Source organism: Apium graveolens, unplaced genomic scaffold, assembly GCF_009905375.1.
Source record: "Apium graveolens cultivar Ventura unplaced genomic scaffold, ASM990537v1 ctg1057, whole genome shotgun sequence".
Lineage (NCBI taxonomy): Eukaryota > Viridiplantae > Streptophyta > Magnoliopsida > Apiales > Apiaceae > Apium > Apium graveolens.
In genome coordinates this window covers 1-16,700 of record NW_027417080.1, presented here as the reverse complement: position 1 = coordinate 16,700, position 16,700 = coordinate 1, and the positions used below count along the sequence as shown (strand labels likewise).

General features: G+C 36.4%; 1 protein-coding gene across 1 annotated transcript; it reads right to left on the bottom strand.

The window, feature by feature from the left end:
- Positions 1-1,087: 1,087 nt before the first annotated feature.
- On the bottom strand, positions 1,088-16,507 carry LOC141699694 (protein HESO1-like). The gene is made up of 8 exons (XM_074503549.1): positions 16,347-16,507; positions 8,679-8,857; positions 8,501-8,596; positions 7,878-7,947; positions 6,288-6,344; positions 3,308-3,438; positions 2,171-2,281; positions 1,088-1,992 (listed from the first exon to the last, which is right to left on the bottom strand). Exons 2-8 carry the CDS (start codon positions 8,742-8,744, stop codon positions 1,402-1,404), a joined length of 1,122 nt encoding a protein of 373 aa, XP_074359650.1. The 5' UTR covers positions 8,745-8,857; positions 16,347-16,507; the 3' UTR covers positions 1,088-1,401.
- Positions 16,508-16,700: the final 193 nt, after the last annotated feature.

Here is a 16,700-nt window from a genome sequence, read left to right as displayed (position 1 = left end):
GTACAACGGCAACTAAGATCGCGCCGCTGGTGCTCTAACAACCTCGTATGGATTTAGGCCCCTCCTACAGCCCCACAGATTATAACCTACGTAGCTTCATTAAAAAAACGTGCAACTCCTTTATTGTGGCTCCCTTTTTATGGTATAAATATCAGTTGCGTTAAGAAATCTGGTAAAACTGAACTCCGTCAAGAAAACAAGAGAGAGAGCCCCTTTATTGAGAACACGTAAAACATGACAGGGCTATTAACAATGTGTCGTACCCAGTGTTCTAAAAAACGGGAATCGGAATTGTTCGGTAGAGGGATTTTTCAGTGATTAATCGGATAATCGGTGATTAATCGGATTGATTAATCGGAGTTATAATCGGAATAAATTTATTTAGTAAATAATAAAAAATAATTCTATTTAAATGTTATTACCCTTCCATAAGATTTATAAAACTAAAACCACATGTCATTAATTCAGTATTAATGTTTTAATAGTAAGATTTATAAATAAAAAAAAACTACTATCACGAGTCCATAAATGATATTTAAGTAATTTATACTAATTATCTACTACTAACTACTATTACTTGATAATTAGAAATTACTATGTACAAATTCAAATCTTAAGATTTTAAATTACTACCTACTTGATATTTAAGTGATAACTATTGAATAAATTTAGAATACCAAAATTGCGAATATATTGAGTAAGCAAGTTGAGTATTGAGATTTGAGAATAATTCATTAGGGATTTGTATAGAGGATTTAGGGATTTGTATAGAGTCAAGATATTAATATATTATTATCATTATTAATTATTAAATGTTAATGATTATTTTAACAAAACTTTATTTTTTTTAAAAAAATATTTTTTTTATTAATTTCAAACTTTGACCGATTCGGCCGATTTTTGACCCGATTCGGCCGATTTTTTCCGAACTGCCCGACTTTTGACCAATTTTTCAAAAAACCGTACTTTGACCCGATTAACGATTAATCGAGACAGGACCCGTCCAAACTCCGATTAATCGGTTAATCGGCCGATTTTTAGAACACTGGTTGTACCCAAGAACGCTAAAAAATCTGCCAACAAGTCATTATTTAAATGTCAGAAAAACTAGAAATAAGCTATTATTCAAAAAATCAGAGTTGATCCGTGAAATCTTCAATGCAGCAGCCAAAACAATGGTTTCCTTTCAGGACTATCTAGTACACCCCCACCCACACCACTCACACAGTTTTTAAAAGGAAACTGTAGCACAATTGTACAGCTCTGTGTCCACGGACACTGAACAAGCAATCTTTCTCATAGACTAAAGAAAAAAAAATCAATGTACAGCAAAATCTAGGCGAAAACTTGACGCAAAAATGAGCACAAAAACAACTTCCTAATTTACAATTAAGGATGCCTTTAACTGTTGGGTTTTGACCTCCAAGTCTGTTGAATTCGATTGTAATTTGCTTGAACTGCTCTGTTAAAGTTTACGTGGTGGGGGCGGATGTCAGCCGCTGTGTTTTGATTTGATTGAACTGGTCTGTGCATGTTCGGATTGAGGTTAACCACTGTGTTTTGATTTGATGGAACTGGTCTGTAAATGTTCGGATTGAGGTTAACCACTGTGTTTTGATTTGATGGAACTGGTCTGTGCATGTTCCGATTGAGGTTAACCACTGTGTTTTGATTTGATGGAACGGGTCTGTGCATGTTCGGATTGAGGTTAACTACTGTGCTGCGAGAATGATGTGCCTGTAAAGGTGATGATAAAGCCCTGTCTATCTGTGGCTGATAGTTTCCAGGATTATTTGAATTTCTGGCTGGTGCTGATCTTGTCTCATATGATAATCGATCTCGCTTGATTAGCGCAGCAAGGAGAGTGCTCCGATTATGATTATGTGAGGTAAGTTTAAAGTAGGTTGTCCGAAAAGCATCTGCTATTCTTATTAGATGTTTGTCAATAACACTCCTTGCAGTATTAACAGGCTGCTCAAAAGGATCCTCAACCTAAGAATACATTATAAATAAAGTTAAATATGGAGGTTGGGATAGAATGTATTCAGCAGGTAAATAATTGATTCATTTAAGAAAGACATGCCATCAGTGTGTGTGGGAGAAAACGTCTGTAACAAAATCTGGAAGTAAAGGAATACCAGAAGGGGATGCATGGGGGGATGTAACATACATAAAGTGCATACGTTCTGGGTAGCCATGTCATGTTGCTCCCTATATCTTCCCACTGTCCAGAGTAAGGGCTAATGCCTTGGATTGAAGCCCTCGTATTAATGTCAGAAAACTGCAAAAGACAACAAAAAGAAAGTATCATGCTCATAAGTCACAGATACCAGAATGCTAATATGCAAATTTCCAAGATTATCATCAGGGAAAATTAGTGGCTGGTGATATGGTGCAATTTCTAACTAAAAAGCAACATCAGTGCAATTTCCTGAGGTTCTCTCTCTATCTAATTTTTTTTTTTAGGTTGTAGTTCCAAACCACACCCAAGTTCCAAATCATATGATAGATAAGATAGTTTGCACTGCAAGTGAAGCGATATTTATCATGAAAAAATAATTAATCAATATAGATAACATAGATGACTCGTATATATCATAAACAAACACAACGTAGTACAACCTTACAAGCCACGATTAATCTATGAAGTAGGCATGTAAACTACAAGATTTAAACATCTTTCATGCTAAATACCAAAACCAAATCAAAACAAAAAAATCGAGGGAGTCCGAGTTATGCACAATTTATTATTGGTAGAACAGTACAATGAGTAAAGAGAATGAACCAAATATTTGTGAAATTCAAAATTCAGGAGCTGCAGAGACCGAACTATAACTATAAGTGACACACTTACAAAGTATAAACTTTTTAAATATTTGTGACAATCAAAATTCAGGAGCTGCAGAGACCGAACTATAAGTGACAAACTAACAAAGTATAACCTTTCTGAAGAAATGCACGAGCAATATAAATAATGGGTGCTTTTACGAGAATTTTAATCTGGCCAAGACTTCTTTTACTGATTAAAAATAATGGCAAAAACATGTCCAATATATAAATCTGCAACGGTATAGTTGAAAGTTCTGGAACTTGCTATGATATCCACTAAAAGGTTCATACTATTAACTAATATATATATATATATATGTGGTAATAAAGTGAATCTATATTTAAGCTATTATCTTAAGTACTGTTATATACATGTAAACCATAAATTGAATTGTGTTTGTCATTTTTGGCAGGTCATAAATTCATAGTTGTCTAAATTATATGCCAAAATATGTTTGGAGATCAAAAAGATAAGTACCTTCGCGAAAAAAGAAATGAGCAGAGTAGATAAAGAACTTTCGTTTATCTGCCTAGACTTATCCAATCGAAACTTGTTTATGTTTGCAGCACATATTTCTTCAACATGTTTCTCAGCAACAGTTCTCAAACCTGTATAGAAACCATCATTATCTTATTCAGTGAAATCTATTTTCGAACTTGGAACTGCAAAATTCTAAAAGTGCTTTCACGTTTTCATGCAACCAGGATTCTATCTTACTTCATACCAAAAAAGATAATATATAAATTAAACCAACACTACTACAAATTTGAACTTAGGAGACACTACTTAAATAGCTCTTTTTTTTATGTGCTATGCAAGAAAGCAACTTACATAACGTTTTTCAAAAAAATGCTATGCAAGGTCATACCAAGTAAAATTAAAAATATACATAAATTAAAAATTAATACTAACATAGCGTTTATTTGGCAAGTGCTATGTAAGTTTTAAGTTGTATGGCGTTTGGGCAAGTGTTATATATGATAGTGTATGCTAAGTAATTAATTTTATTTTTAATTTATTTTTAAATACCTAGTTAACGGTTTTAGAAGCGCTAGTGAAGTAAACGTATTGTAAGTTATCAAAAAGGAGTACTTTATTTCTTCAACACAATGCGTCTGTCCGTCCCCGCACTGATCGAGGCAATTCATAGAACCAGTCTGGGAAAATTGAGCAAGCACTTTGAACCTCCATCGGAAAGTTTTTCCGGATCTTCTCTGAGGTATGGTGTCTGGGTCTTTATCAATCACTCTGCCTTAAATTCGAACAAATTAATCAAACGAATTTCATAGAGCCAATCCTGACCATCATGTTAATCTTATACGATTTGTGAGTATCCTGCCTTCATATCACACTCATATCAATTCGTGAGTATTCAAATTATGGGTTTCCTAATTTAGGGTTTTCGATTAGGTTTTTTTAACTTGATGGATTTTTAATTTTAGAGGTTTTAATTAGGGGTTATTCTTCACTTGTTTTCCCTGTTTTAGTACTGCATCTGGCATGCTTAGTTAGAGGTTTATCTTTTGTGTTTAATTTAGTTGTTCATAATTAGACCAAATGAAGGTGCTTGATGCTGATATGAGCAACCCAACTTATATACCTGACATAACTATATTATCTCAGTTGCGATAATATGCACATCCTTATATTTATAGAATTGATCTTATCCCAGAAAGAGAGCTAATCCTGAACATTTTTTTGATTGTAGTCACTGTGTCTTCCTGGATTCCATGATACTTGGAATTAGCCATGTTATTCACATCAATTTTTCTAGATGTGAAAAGATATGATTGAAAATTAGAGGTTTCACACATAAGTATAATTTATATTTACCATAATGACTTATTTACTTTGTAAGAGTTTGCAATTGAAAGATAATCTAAATTTGGTCCGGCCTTGATCAATGTTGTTAGTCACCCTAGTTTTTCTTATCTTCTTTGGAAAAATCAGAATATAAGTTTCAAAATTTCAGTAAATTTATTTGGTTAATGTTGAGTTTGATTGAGAATCTATAGATGTTATTCGTGTAGGTCGTTTCTCTATGTTCTTTAGAGTTTAAAAAAAGCACAAAAGAGGGTAAAATTTCTGCAAAGAAATGATCAAAAGTCTTGTATTTTAAGATTTTGGAAATTTGACGCCCCAAGAGGGTGGCAAAGGTGTGGTTGAGGAATACTTGAAGAGGGGAGGACCTTCTGATAAAAAAAACACACTCTAAAATTTACCTATAATTTAAGTGAAGATCTTCTCTGATTTTCCAGTCCTGTCACAAAAATAGCAAGTTTTACTGACCATTTATATAAGTATAATATGTGTTTACCATAATTATTGCCAGTTTGGGAACCCCACTAAGAAATCTCAAAGATCATTTTTAGAATTCCAAAGTATAGTCTGGTTTATATTTGTAGCTTAAATACTGGGAAGTTGAAAGCTAGTGCGATTTTGGTAGCCTTATAGTAGAATTCAGAGAACAAGATACTCTCGAAAGCTCTAAACTCGATGTAAGTACGTAGTAGTAGTAGTAGTAGTTTAAAGCATGGACAACCAATATTGGTAAAGGTATGTTTTTATACTTCTGAAAATCATAGTAATACATACTATAGTCTATATATACCGATTGAGATATATTTGTCACTTTGACAGAGGCGTGTACATTTTCATGTTTATTTAAGTTTACTACGGTGTCATACCTAAGTTTTACATTTTCGTATTTCGCCTTGATAGCATTTTCTCCCTTTTATTATTCCATTACATCATTTCATTTATCTTTATAGTAGTGCTGGCATCTACGGTGAAGCCTAATAGTGCTAATCCAGAAATGGTTTATCACACTATTGACTTTAAACCGTGCAGAAGAGAGCTAGACCTTTATTGCCAAATGGTCTTGTCATTATTCTGCAAGGAACCTAGATTTCCATCCAGTGTAATAAACTTTTCTTCTTGGTTAGATTTAACTTAGTTTTTATACGAACTTAGAATTGAGGGAAATGCCTGATTTTTCTATCTTTTTATATTTCAGTCAGAACAAACAAAGGCTATACTATATTGTGGAAAGTAGGCAACTAGAACGTGTAAGTTTCTAAAAACTTTGAAGTTTATTACTGAATTAATACTATTCTTGATAAAAAATTTAGTTGATGTTGCAATGGGGATAACATTGAACCCTCACAATAATCCATAATTCCAATTTCTTAAAACTCTTATGAGAATTTAATGTATGTATCATTCTAAAGATCTTGAAATGAGCTAATCATATTTGCAGGGTGCAGACCGCATATGTATGATGCAAAAGAAAATGTGGCAGATGATTCAAATGGTACGTTTAGTTATTAATATTTCACGTGTCAATTTTGTCTTAACCAAGACTAAGCCTGCATTGATTGACTTGGTAATATTAAATGATGCAGACGCATTTTTTATTGATTCAGCCTTGCAACAATCCATGTTTATATTTACATACCATGGGTGCAGAGAATATATCTTCGATTAAGATGAAGCCAGCTGCAATTCATACAATCTACAGATACACATATGTATCAATTTTAAGAGTGGAAGATTGGCTGAGAATTTGATTACAGTTGGATGCTATATTGTTTCTCAAGAACAAATAGCTAAAGAAGTAGATTTTGATGTTTTACTGTAACATGCTGATATTTGAATTTTTTTGAAGTATGCTATTTTATTGTAACATTTTGATATCTGGAATTAATTTGGGTTATAGCGAAGCAATACGAGTTGCTAGTCTAATTTTTATATCGGAATTGGTTATAGCCTATTTATAACTGTAGTTGTGAAATGTTTTTGTAAAAATAATAGTGGCTGAAAAAACAATTAAACTGGGATTTTGAAAAAGTGCAATAGAAATATTTATTTTATTTAAATGGTGGACTACTTGCACAGCGATTTTAAAGAGCTACATAAGTAGGTAGAGTTTTCAATTTAATAGTCTTAGATAGTGTTTGAAGAAATGCTGATGTAGTGTTTCGCTTAGGTAGAACTTACTTGCATAGCTCTTTCAAGAAGTGTTATCTAAGTAATGAACTTGGATAGCACAAAAAAAAGTGTTATGTAACTGGATTTCACTTGCATAGCACTGGCTTACATAGTACTTGAAAGTGCTATGCAAGTTCAAAAATGAATATTATGCAAGTTAAAATGTGTAGTAGTGCAATAAATTAGAACCTTAATTAACTGACATAAATTTCAAACGATGATATTCCCTACCAAAACAGATGATTTTCAGATCGCATGATGTTAATCTTCCTACCAAAACAGATGATTTTCAGATTGCAGGATGTTAATCTCTGCACATATTTTTACATCATGCAATCATCATGAAATGCATGAAGTTTAAATCACAGTGATAAATCTCTAGGATTTTCAGTACATGTTTTAAATTAAACCCTATACATAAAATGACTAAATTTTTTGTACCCACATATGAAATATATATAGTGTTTGTACCCCTTACGTCTAAAAAAGATTACTGAATTAGCCTGCAATACGATCTCTGAGGACTTCAGCAATAGAAAGCCCAATTATATTTAAACAACTTGATTTACCATAGAGGGTACAATATATCCTGTATCTATATTGTGTAATTTTGGAATCAGATTTTTAGCCCCCAATTAGACTCTTAGCTTGACCCCATTAAATTAGGTTTTAACAGGCTAAGTTAGTAGTCAGTAGTCAGTACACTGTAAGCCGATGTACCATCACTTCACTTGTTGCCGTCAGTTTATATTCAGAACATACACCTTATAGTTATATATAACTAAACTAAACCAAGCAAACCCAGCATTTCCCACTCGAAACCAAAGATATGCACTACAACCACTACATATATATAGAGAGAGAGATGAGATATTCATATTTAAGAATTTGAATTAGGCAGGGGCAGGCACATAATACTCCAATGAGATATGTTCATCAATTGAGAGTGAGGCAGGAAAGTTTAGCTAGACTTGCATTTCAAATATAACAAGCAAAAATATAAAAAAAATGTAACTAAATGTTGTCCAATAATATATAAATTTATCATAAAGGGTACCTTTAAGGTCATCCGACAAATTTCCTGGATATATATCTTTAAGAGGAGGTAGAATTGCAGGTACGCATGTCTGTGCGAAATATTGGAGAATGGGATCAAGATAAACAATGTAGAAGTTCAGACTTTCATGTTATAATAAACATAATATTAAATTAGCCAAAAAAATTAAGCAACCAAGCTCTTATACTAAAATAACTTTTGTATAGACCAGAAGACATGTGGAAAATCCGTTATATACTAGAATCATCCAAAACAAATACAAGAGTCGAATTATAGATACTAATTAAGCAACCAAGCTCTTATACTAAAATAACATTTCTATAGACCAGAAGACATTTGGAAAATCAGTTATATACCAAAATCATCCAAAACAAACACAAGCATCAAATTATTCTAAGCTATTTATGCACAAGGCAAAATCCCTAAAAAAGGATACTAATTACATGATGCAAAAACAATTTGCTATGCTATGTTGTCTTCCCTTTATGCACGTTTTAATTATTTATGATGTCTTTTAATCATTACTTGTTATCCTTCTAAACTTTAAAAATAACTACTCACTTGATTGGAAACCATTTACAGTGCAGCAAATTTATTAACACAAATAGAAGATACTGATATACCTGAAAATGAAAGATAATCAGCAAACTGAGAGAATATGAATTCAAAGACCCAGACTTTGAATCATTGATATCATGTGCTTTGGCCCATTCCTTGACCTGTACATAAAAAAGGGTCAAAATGGTCCTTATACAGTTATACTTCCCAAGATAGCACTTATTCTTTGACATGGGGACATACTAGCAAAACCATATCACGAAAGCGTCCATCAATATCATTGATCCAGAACAGCAACTTGGACTTCATTTGACCGTTCAAATTATTGATGGAGATATCACAAGAGATATTTTGAAGGTTGTGCTCCAACTTTAAGATGGGTACTCTAGCATTACCAATATATTTGAGCTTACGCCACGTACCTGCAGAAAGTCCTAGTTATAATATTAAAACAGATGTGTCTAAGAATATCAAATTCAATAGTTCGTTTAATTAGCTCATGCAGAAAGTTGTGCCCAACTTTAAGATGGGATCAGTTAATTTCTTATCCATATCCAAGATCGTCCACAGTTCCTGATGATATATTAGTGTTAATTTCTTATGAGTGCATTCTGTGCACTGTAAAAACTTGAGCAATCATTCTTCCTCTACATGACAAGCAAAGGCTACATTCATATAATTCAAGGTTAATTGCACTTTGCACCCTCTTATTTTGTTTCAAAAACAAATGTGTATCAAGAGTATTGGAAACTCAGTTTGCACCCCTCTACTTCAACCCACCAAATCAGGAAGCACCCCTTTGACTGTTATAATTAAAAAAGTAAGGGGTAAAATGGGAATTTCAGTAAAATATTAACTAAACTAAATTTCTTATTTTTCAGATTATATTAAAAACTGAACTTTGTTATTATAGCTATAAAATAAGAACTTTAAAATTTTCGAATAATACTATTTAGTTGAGTTTCAAATTTTAGTTATAATAATAATGCCAAAAATTATATAATTTTACCAAAAGTAAATTCAAAATGACTTTTTATATTTTTTTAATTATATACTTAATTTAAATCTAATTGTTTCATTTTTAATTCTTTGACGTCATTATTATTTCATGTGCATTTAATAAAAATATTTTGGTCAATATTAATATTTAATATAAAAGAAATCATTTTTATAAATATTTTAACTTGTATTTGAAATTCTAACTAAAATTTATTTACATTTTAAAATGAAATTCCAGTTTTACCCCTTATCATTTTAATTATAATCTGCAAAAGGGTGCATACTGACTTAGCAAGTCGAAGTTGAGGGGTGCAAGTTGTATTTCTGAAAGTTCTGATACAAAATTGTTTTTTCAACTTTGTTTGAGGGTACAAAGTGCATTTAACTCTATAAATCAAGAATATAACATTTTTGTCATGAATTTCTCTAACAAATAAATGTTTCATTATATATTTATATTCTTAAGCTTATCACAAAACCATTTACTTTCTTTGCATGTATATGATCCATCTAGTTGTCCAAAGCCTGTCCTACAATCTTTATAGGAAATCTGTATTCCAAATATCTCCATCATTCTTCGTCATACATTTATCTAGCAGAAATGGTTGGTTCGGTCCGTTCAGAAAATGCTGCTCCGCTAAATATTTTGGTGGTTGTTTGCGATATTTTAAAAAACTTTGGCATTTCCAAGTATTAGCAGCATCTATGAATTGAACACATCAAAGCAACCATCCTCGTGTAGTATTAATGACAAAGAATGACTAAAATATGCAAAATACACATTGCCAATAGACAATATTCAAAAAAAGGCATCATACACAGTGCAGGGAACCCACATAAGGCACCTGTGCTGTTAACTTATTCAAGGAAAAATACCAAGGACAAGAAAAGAGAAACAGAGCAAGACCAGGGCAGTTTGGTAATTTAAAAGACAGGGGCAGTTTGGTAACTCCAGCGGGGAGTAGATAGAATCAGAATTGTGATTACTTATTCGGGGGAAGAGGAAAATTAGGGTTATGTGGAGTTTTATTACAGTGCTTATGTAGGAGAGACCAATCATCTCGAACGATTAGCGAGGCTCTATTGTTCTTGTCGATAATAGGAGTCATATCTTGTTCATTTTCCTGTTAAACATTATTATTATTATCTAGTATCGAAGTTATATACCTGTGCAACTATTTAAGTAGTAGAAGTGAGTTTGATTCACAGCAAAATCTGGTATCAGAGCAGTAGATCGATGGTGCCAAAGGATACAAAACAACGTTTGGATGAGCTGGAACAAGGGGTTACATCCATACACAACACGATCCGTACAACCGTGGCTGAAGAAGTGTCGGCGGCGTTAAAAGCTGCAGTGGCAGCGATGGAACAAGCACTGGCAAATAGGTTTCTATCTTGTATGGAAGAGACACTGAAGAGGCAGGAGAATAAGCTAGAAGAGGCTACAATTCGTTTGGAGGGACGAATTAGCCACTCTAGAGAACACCAGGAGTCTTTAATTACATCAATAAAGGAGAATCAAGTGAAATTTCAAAGAGAGATGCAGTCTACTATAACTGGGCTTCAGTCGACGCACATGGGTCTGTCAAAGAATTTAGAGAAGAGCATCAATCAGGTTGGGTTACAGGGTTCTGTAAAAAATGGGGGCTTAGCAGTGGGGGAAAGCAGTAATTCGAGTGGGACGCCTATTGGGGAAGAGGGACATGGAGGCGTCGGGTCGGGTGGAGGACCTGGTGGAGGAATGGGTTTTAATGGAGGTTTTGCAGGGGGGTCAAATTGGAGGTTCAAACGGTTAGACTTACCCCTATTTGATGGTACCAACCCGGATTGTTGGATATTGCGGGCAGAGCGGTATTTCAACTTCTACCGCCTAAGTGAAGAAGAGAAGATAGAAGCCACAGTGGTAGCATTGGAGGGGCAAGCCTTAATTTGGTTCCAATGGGAACACCGTAGAAGGCCAATTGAACGCTGGGAACAAGTGAAATTGCTTCTCCGACGTCAATTCAGGTCAGTGGCAACTGGAACGCTGCAGGAACAATGGTTGGGACACAACCAAACAGGTACGGTTTCTGAGTACAGATTAAAATTTATAGAGTTACTTGCACCCTTAGAGAATGTATCGAAGGAGTTGGCGTTGGGTCAGTTTCTTAATAGGCTAAAAAGTGAGATACGGGCTGAGGTTCGCTTGTTAGGACCTTGTATCCGTAGACCATGCGATGGAATTGGCCTTAATGGTGGAGGATAAGATAAGGTCGGGGACAAGTCATAAGGCAGAGTGGCGAATGGGGTCCAGTGCAAGTAGCAGGAGTAGTGGAAGTGGGCAGTCCAGCTTTGCGAACCAAAGCAATCAATCTACTTACTCTTCCCCCAACAGATTCAATACGAGTTATGCAGCCTCCACGGTAACAACTGGCAGTAGTCCGTTACCAGTAGCAAAACCTCTCGGTGAAATAAGGAGATTAAGTGAGAAGGAGTTGCAGTTGAAGAGGGAAAAGGGGCTATGCTACCGTTGTGATGATAAATGGTCAATTGGACATCGGTGTCGTCGCAAAGAATTGAGTGTACTCCTCACACAAGAAGAGGAAGATGAAGAAGGGGAACTTAGTCCAGGGAGTGAGTTGCAAGAGGAGTTGGGAGAATTACCCACGGACACAACCCATGCAGAGATCTCATTAAACTCCGTAATGGGGCTTACAAGCCCTAAGACCTTCAAGCTGGAAGGAACAATCAATGACCAGAAGGTTGTAGTGATGGTTGATCCAGGTGCGACTCATAATTTTTTATCTAAGGAAGCTATTGCGAGACTAGGGGTTAGGGTATCGCCTTCCACGTCATTTGGCGTATCGTTGGGGACAGGGGAGGAGGTGCAAGGTAAGGGAATCTGCTTGGGGGTAGTACTGGAGTTACAGGGGGCTAATATAATTGAGGATTTCTTGCCGCTTCCCTTAGGCAACTCGGACGTAATATTAAGAGTACAATGGTTAGAAAAATTAGGCCACAACTACCATCAATTGGAAGCAACAAACGATCAAATTTCAGGTTGGGAAAGATGTAATCACTCTTAAAGGGGATCCGTCACTAGGGCGTACAGGGGTATCATTAAAAGCTATGATACTGACACTTAAGAAAAGGAGGTTCAGGGTATTTGGTGGAGTTAAACGTGTTAGAACAGACAGGAGCTGGTAGGAACAGCGAGGGGGAAAATAGAAACACACCAGAATTTTTGAGACCAATACTAGAGAAATACAATGAAGTTTTTCATATGCCAGCAGGTTTACCGCCCGTGAGGCCACAGGAACACAAGATTATGTTGCGGGAGGGGGCAAACCCTGTTAGTGTCCGTCCAGTATCGTTACCCCCCACAACCAAAAAGAGGAAATCGAGAAGCTAATTCGAGATATGCTGGCTGCACAAATTATACAAGTGTCGAGTAGCCCATTTTCCAGCCCTGTCCTTTTAGTAAAAAAAAAAAGACGGATCATGGCGATTTTGTGTTGATTACCGTGCCTTAAATAGGTAACCGTTCCAGATAATACCCTATTCCCGCAATTGATGAACTTCTTGATGAGCTTTTTGGGGCAGGAATTTATTCAAAGTTAGATTTGAAATCGGGGTACCATCAAGTGAGGGTGTGCATGGAGGATGTACCAAAAACGGCTTTTCGGACTCACGAAGGCCATTACGAATTTTTGGTAATGTCGTTTGGCCTTACAAATGCCTCGACCACGTTTCAAAGCATTATGAATGATATATTCCGTCCATGCCTTCGGAAATTCGTCCTCGTATTTTTCGACGATATTTTGGTATATAGTGCGAATGAGGAAGAACATGCGGGCCATGTGCAGCAGGTCCTGGAATTGTTAGCGCGGACATAAATTGTATGCCGATGAGAAAAAATGTGAATTCGGGAGGCATAAGATCTCTTATTTGGGGCATGTTATTTCCGTAGAAGGAGTGGCAGTAGAACCCAACTAAGTGCAGGCTATGACTAAATGGCCAGTACCCCAAAACATCAAGGCATTACGGGGATTCTTGGGCCTAACCGGGTACTATAGAAAATTCATAAAAAGCTATGCCCGAATTGCATTCCCTCTAACCGGACAGCTAAAGAAAGATTGCTTTGCGTGGAATTCAGCAGCAAACCAAGCTTTTCAGGACTTAAAGAAAGCTATGACAACGGCCCCGTTTTAGTCATGCCAAATTTTAAGTTACCCTTCATTTCGGAGACGGACGCATCAGGGGTTGGTTTAGGGGCGGTGTTAATGCAAATAACCACCCTATTGCATTTTTAGTAAAGTTCTTGGACCTCGGGCCCGAATGAAATCAGTGTATGAAAAAGAGTTGATGGCGATTGTTTGTCTGTTCAAAAGTGGCGTCACTACCTCCTGGGAAATAAATTTGAGATCCGCACTGATCAACAAAGCCTAAAGTACATCATGGGGCAGCGGGAAGTGGGAGCAGACTACCAAAGCTGGATTTGCAAGCTAATGGGGTATAATTTTACTATTCATTATAAACCAGGCCCAACAAACAGGGTGGCTGATGCGTTATCTCGTGAATTTGTTGGCACATCAACTTTGAATTCTCTGGTAACTATAAGTGGTGTGGATTGGGCAGATTTACATCAGCAGCTTCAGGTTGATCCTTTTATACAGAAATTGCAGAGAGAATTAAAGGCTGGAAACATGCCCATGCAGGGCTACACTTTGGACAAGGATGTGGTACGGATACAAGGGAAGATTAGTCTTACCATTCCAAGTCTACTCTAGTGATTAAATTGCTGCATGAATACCACGATTCGGCACTTGGGGGCCATGCGGGTGAGTTCAAAACCTACAAGCGGCTGTCCAGTGAATGGTTTGGGTAGGTATGCGACAGGCAGTATCAAAATATGTCCAAAGTGTGTTATATGTCAGAAAACAAATACTCCACCTACGACCAGCCGGCCTCCTCCAACCACTTCCAATCCCAACTAAAGTTTGGGAAGATGTGTCTCTTGATTTTATTGAGGGCCTGCCCCGTTCCAATGGTTTAACACGGTGCTGGTAGTCGTTGATCGTCTCACAAAGTACAGTCATTTTTTGGGTTTGAGCCACCCATTCTCTGCTGTTACAGTTGCAAATCTGTTTATCAAAGAGATAGTGCGTTTGCACGGGTTTCCCTCCACTATAGTCTCAGATCGTGACCGTATCTTCATGAGCCTCTTTTGGAAAGAGTTATTCAAAATGCAAGGCACCTTATTACGGCACAGCTCAGCTTACCACCCCAGTCGGACGGTCAACAGAGGTAGTTAATAAAACACTAGAAGGGTATCTTAGGTGTTTCGTGAATGGCCAGCCCCGAACATGGAGTACTTGGCTGCCATTGGCAGAATATTGTTATAACACATTGTTCATGCCTCGACTAAACACTCACCCTTTCAAGCTCTCTACGGACGTGAACCTCCACGTCTCATTCGTTTTGAACAAGGGGGCACAACTGTAGCCACGTTACAAGAGTTAATGATAGAAAGGGATGCGCTTTTAGATGACTTGAAGGCCCATCTTCTCAGGCCCAGCAGTACATGAAGTCTTATGAAGATGCTAAACGCTAACATTAGAATTTCAGGTGGGGGAGGCTGTCTATATCAAACTTCAGCCATATCGACAATCGTCATTGGCTACCAGGCGCAATGAGAAGCTCTCTCCTCGTTTCTATGGTCCTTTTGTCATAGCCGAGCGAGTGGGAAAGGTTGCGTACAAACTCGAGTTGCCACCAACTTCCAGGATTCACAACGTATTTCACATATCTCAGTTAAAGCGTGCTATTGGTTCAGTCATGGCAAACCCCACTATTCCTCCTCAGTTGTCTGCAGATGTGGTGCTCAATGTGGAGCCAGAATTAGTGTTAGATGTCCGCACCCAAAACCATGGAGGACAAGCTGTGACTCAAGTATATTGAAGTGGAAAGCATTGCCTAGTTGGGAAGCTACTTGGGAGGACTTCTCGAATGTTGACATCCATTTTCCTCAGTTCCACCTTGGGGACAAGGTGGCTTTTTGGGCCCAGGGTAATGCAGGGAACCCACATAAGGCACCTGTGCTGTTAACTTATTCAAGGAAAAATACCAAGGACAAGAAAAGAGAAACAGAGCAAGACCAGGGCAGTTTGGTAATTTAAAAGACAGGGGCAGTTTGGTAACTCCAGCGGGGAGTAGATAGAATCAGAATTGTGATTACTTATTCGGGGGAAGAGGAAAATTAGGGTTATGTGGAGTATTATTACAGTGCTTATGTAGGAGAGACCAATCCTCTCGAACGATTGGCGAGGCTCTATTGTTCTTGTCGATAATAGGAGTCATATCTTGTTCATTTTCCTGTTAAACATTATTATTATCTAGTATCGAAGTTATATACCTGTGCAACTATTTAAGTAGTAGAAGTGAGTTTGATTCACAGCACACAGCAACAAAGTATATGGTTTTGTGATCATGTGAAGAAAATGAGACAGGTTACAGGTATCTAGAAGATAAATCATGAGAAAGATGCAATCATGTTTTTAAGCTTAGTGTGCATGTCCATAAAGTAAATATGCCTTTCGTTGGCATGTTGAAGAAGGATGATTTCTTATGTTTTTTCACCTTCCAGGATAGCACTCAGTCACTTGCAAAAAAATTACTTGCACCAACACAAGGAAGCGATAATTAGGCAAGTTACACCAATAAATATAGATTATATGCTCTAAAATGCAAAAATCAGTAGACTCCACAGATACAACATTTTCCAAATCATATTGTAAAACATCACAAGGCAACCAGAATTACATATATGTAAATAGTATCAAGATCTATTATTTCCAAACCATATTGTAAAACATTGCGAGGCAACCACAATTACATATATATAAATAGTATCAAGATCTTGAAAGGGATTACCTTTACTTCTAAGAGCTTTCAGAACATCTCTTAACAAGTTTTGCTTTTGCTTCTTAGCCGTATTCGAAATATATGAATTAGTTAATATTTCTATTGATATATCCAAATCTCCCCACCTTGTGAAGAGATTAGATACAAATGATCCAAACGGCTCCACCGTTGCACCTGTTTACAGAGTTCAAACGTGAGTTGGTCATATTGCCATTTCCAATAAAAAAGAGCTACTCCATTCAAAAAATTAAGAAACTGCAGTAACTAAGTATTATCAATGAACATCTCAAATTTACATCCAACTTCGTATGGCCTTCATTAATTCATCTCTGTTTTGGGGGGGGGGGGGGGGGGGTTTTGGGG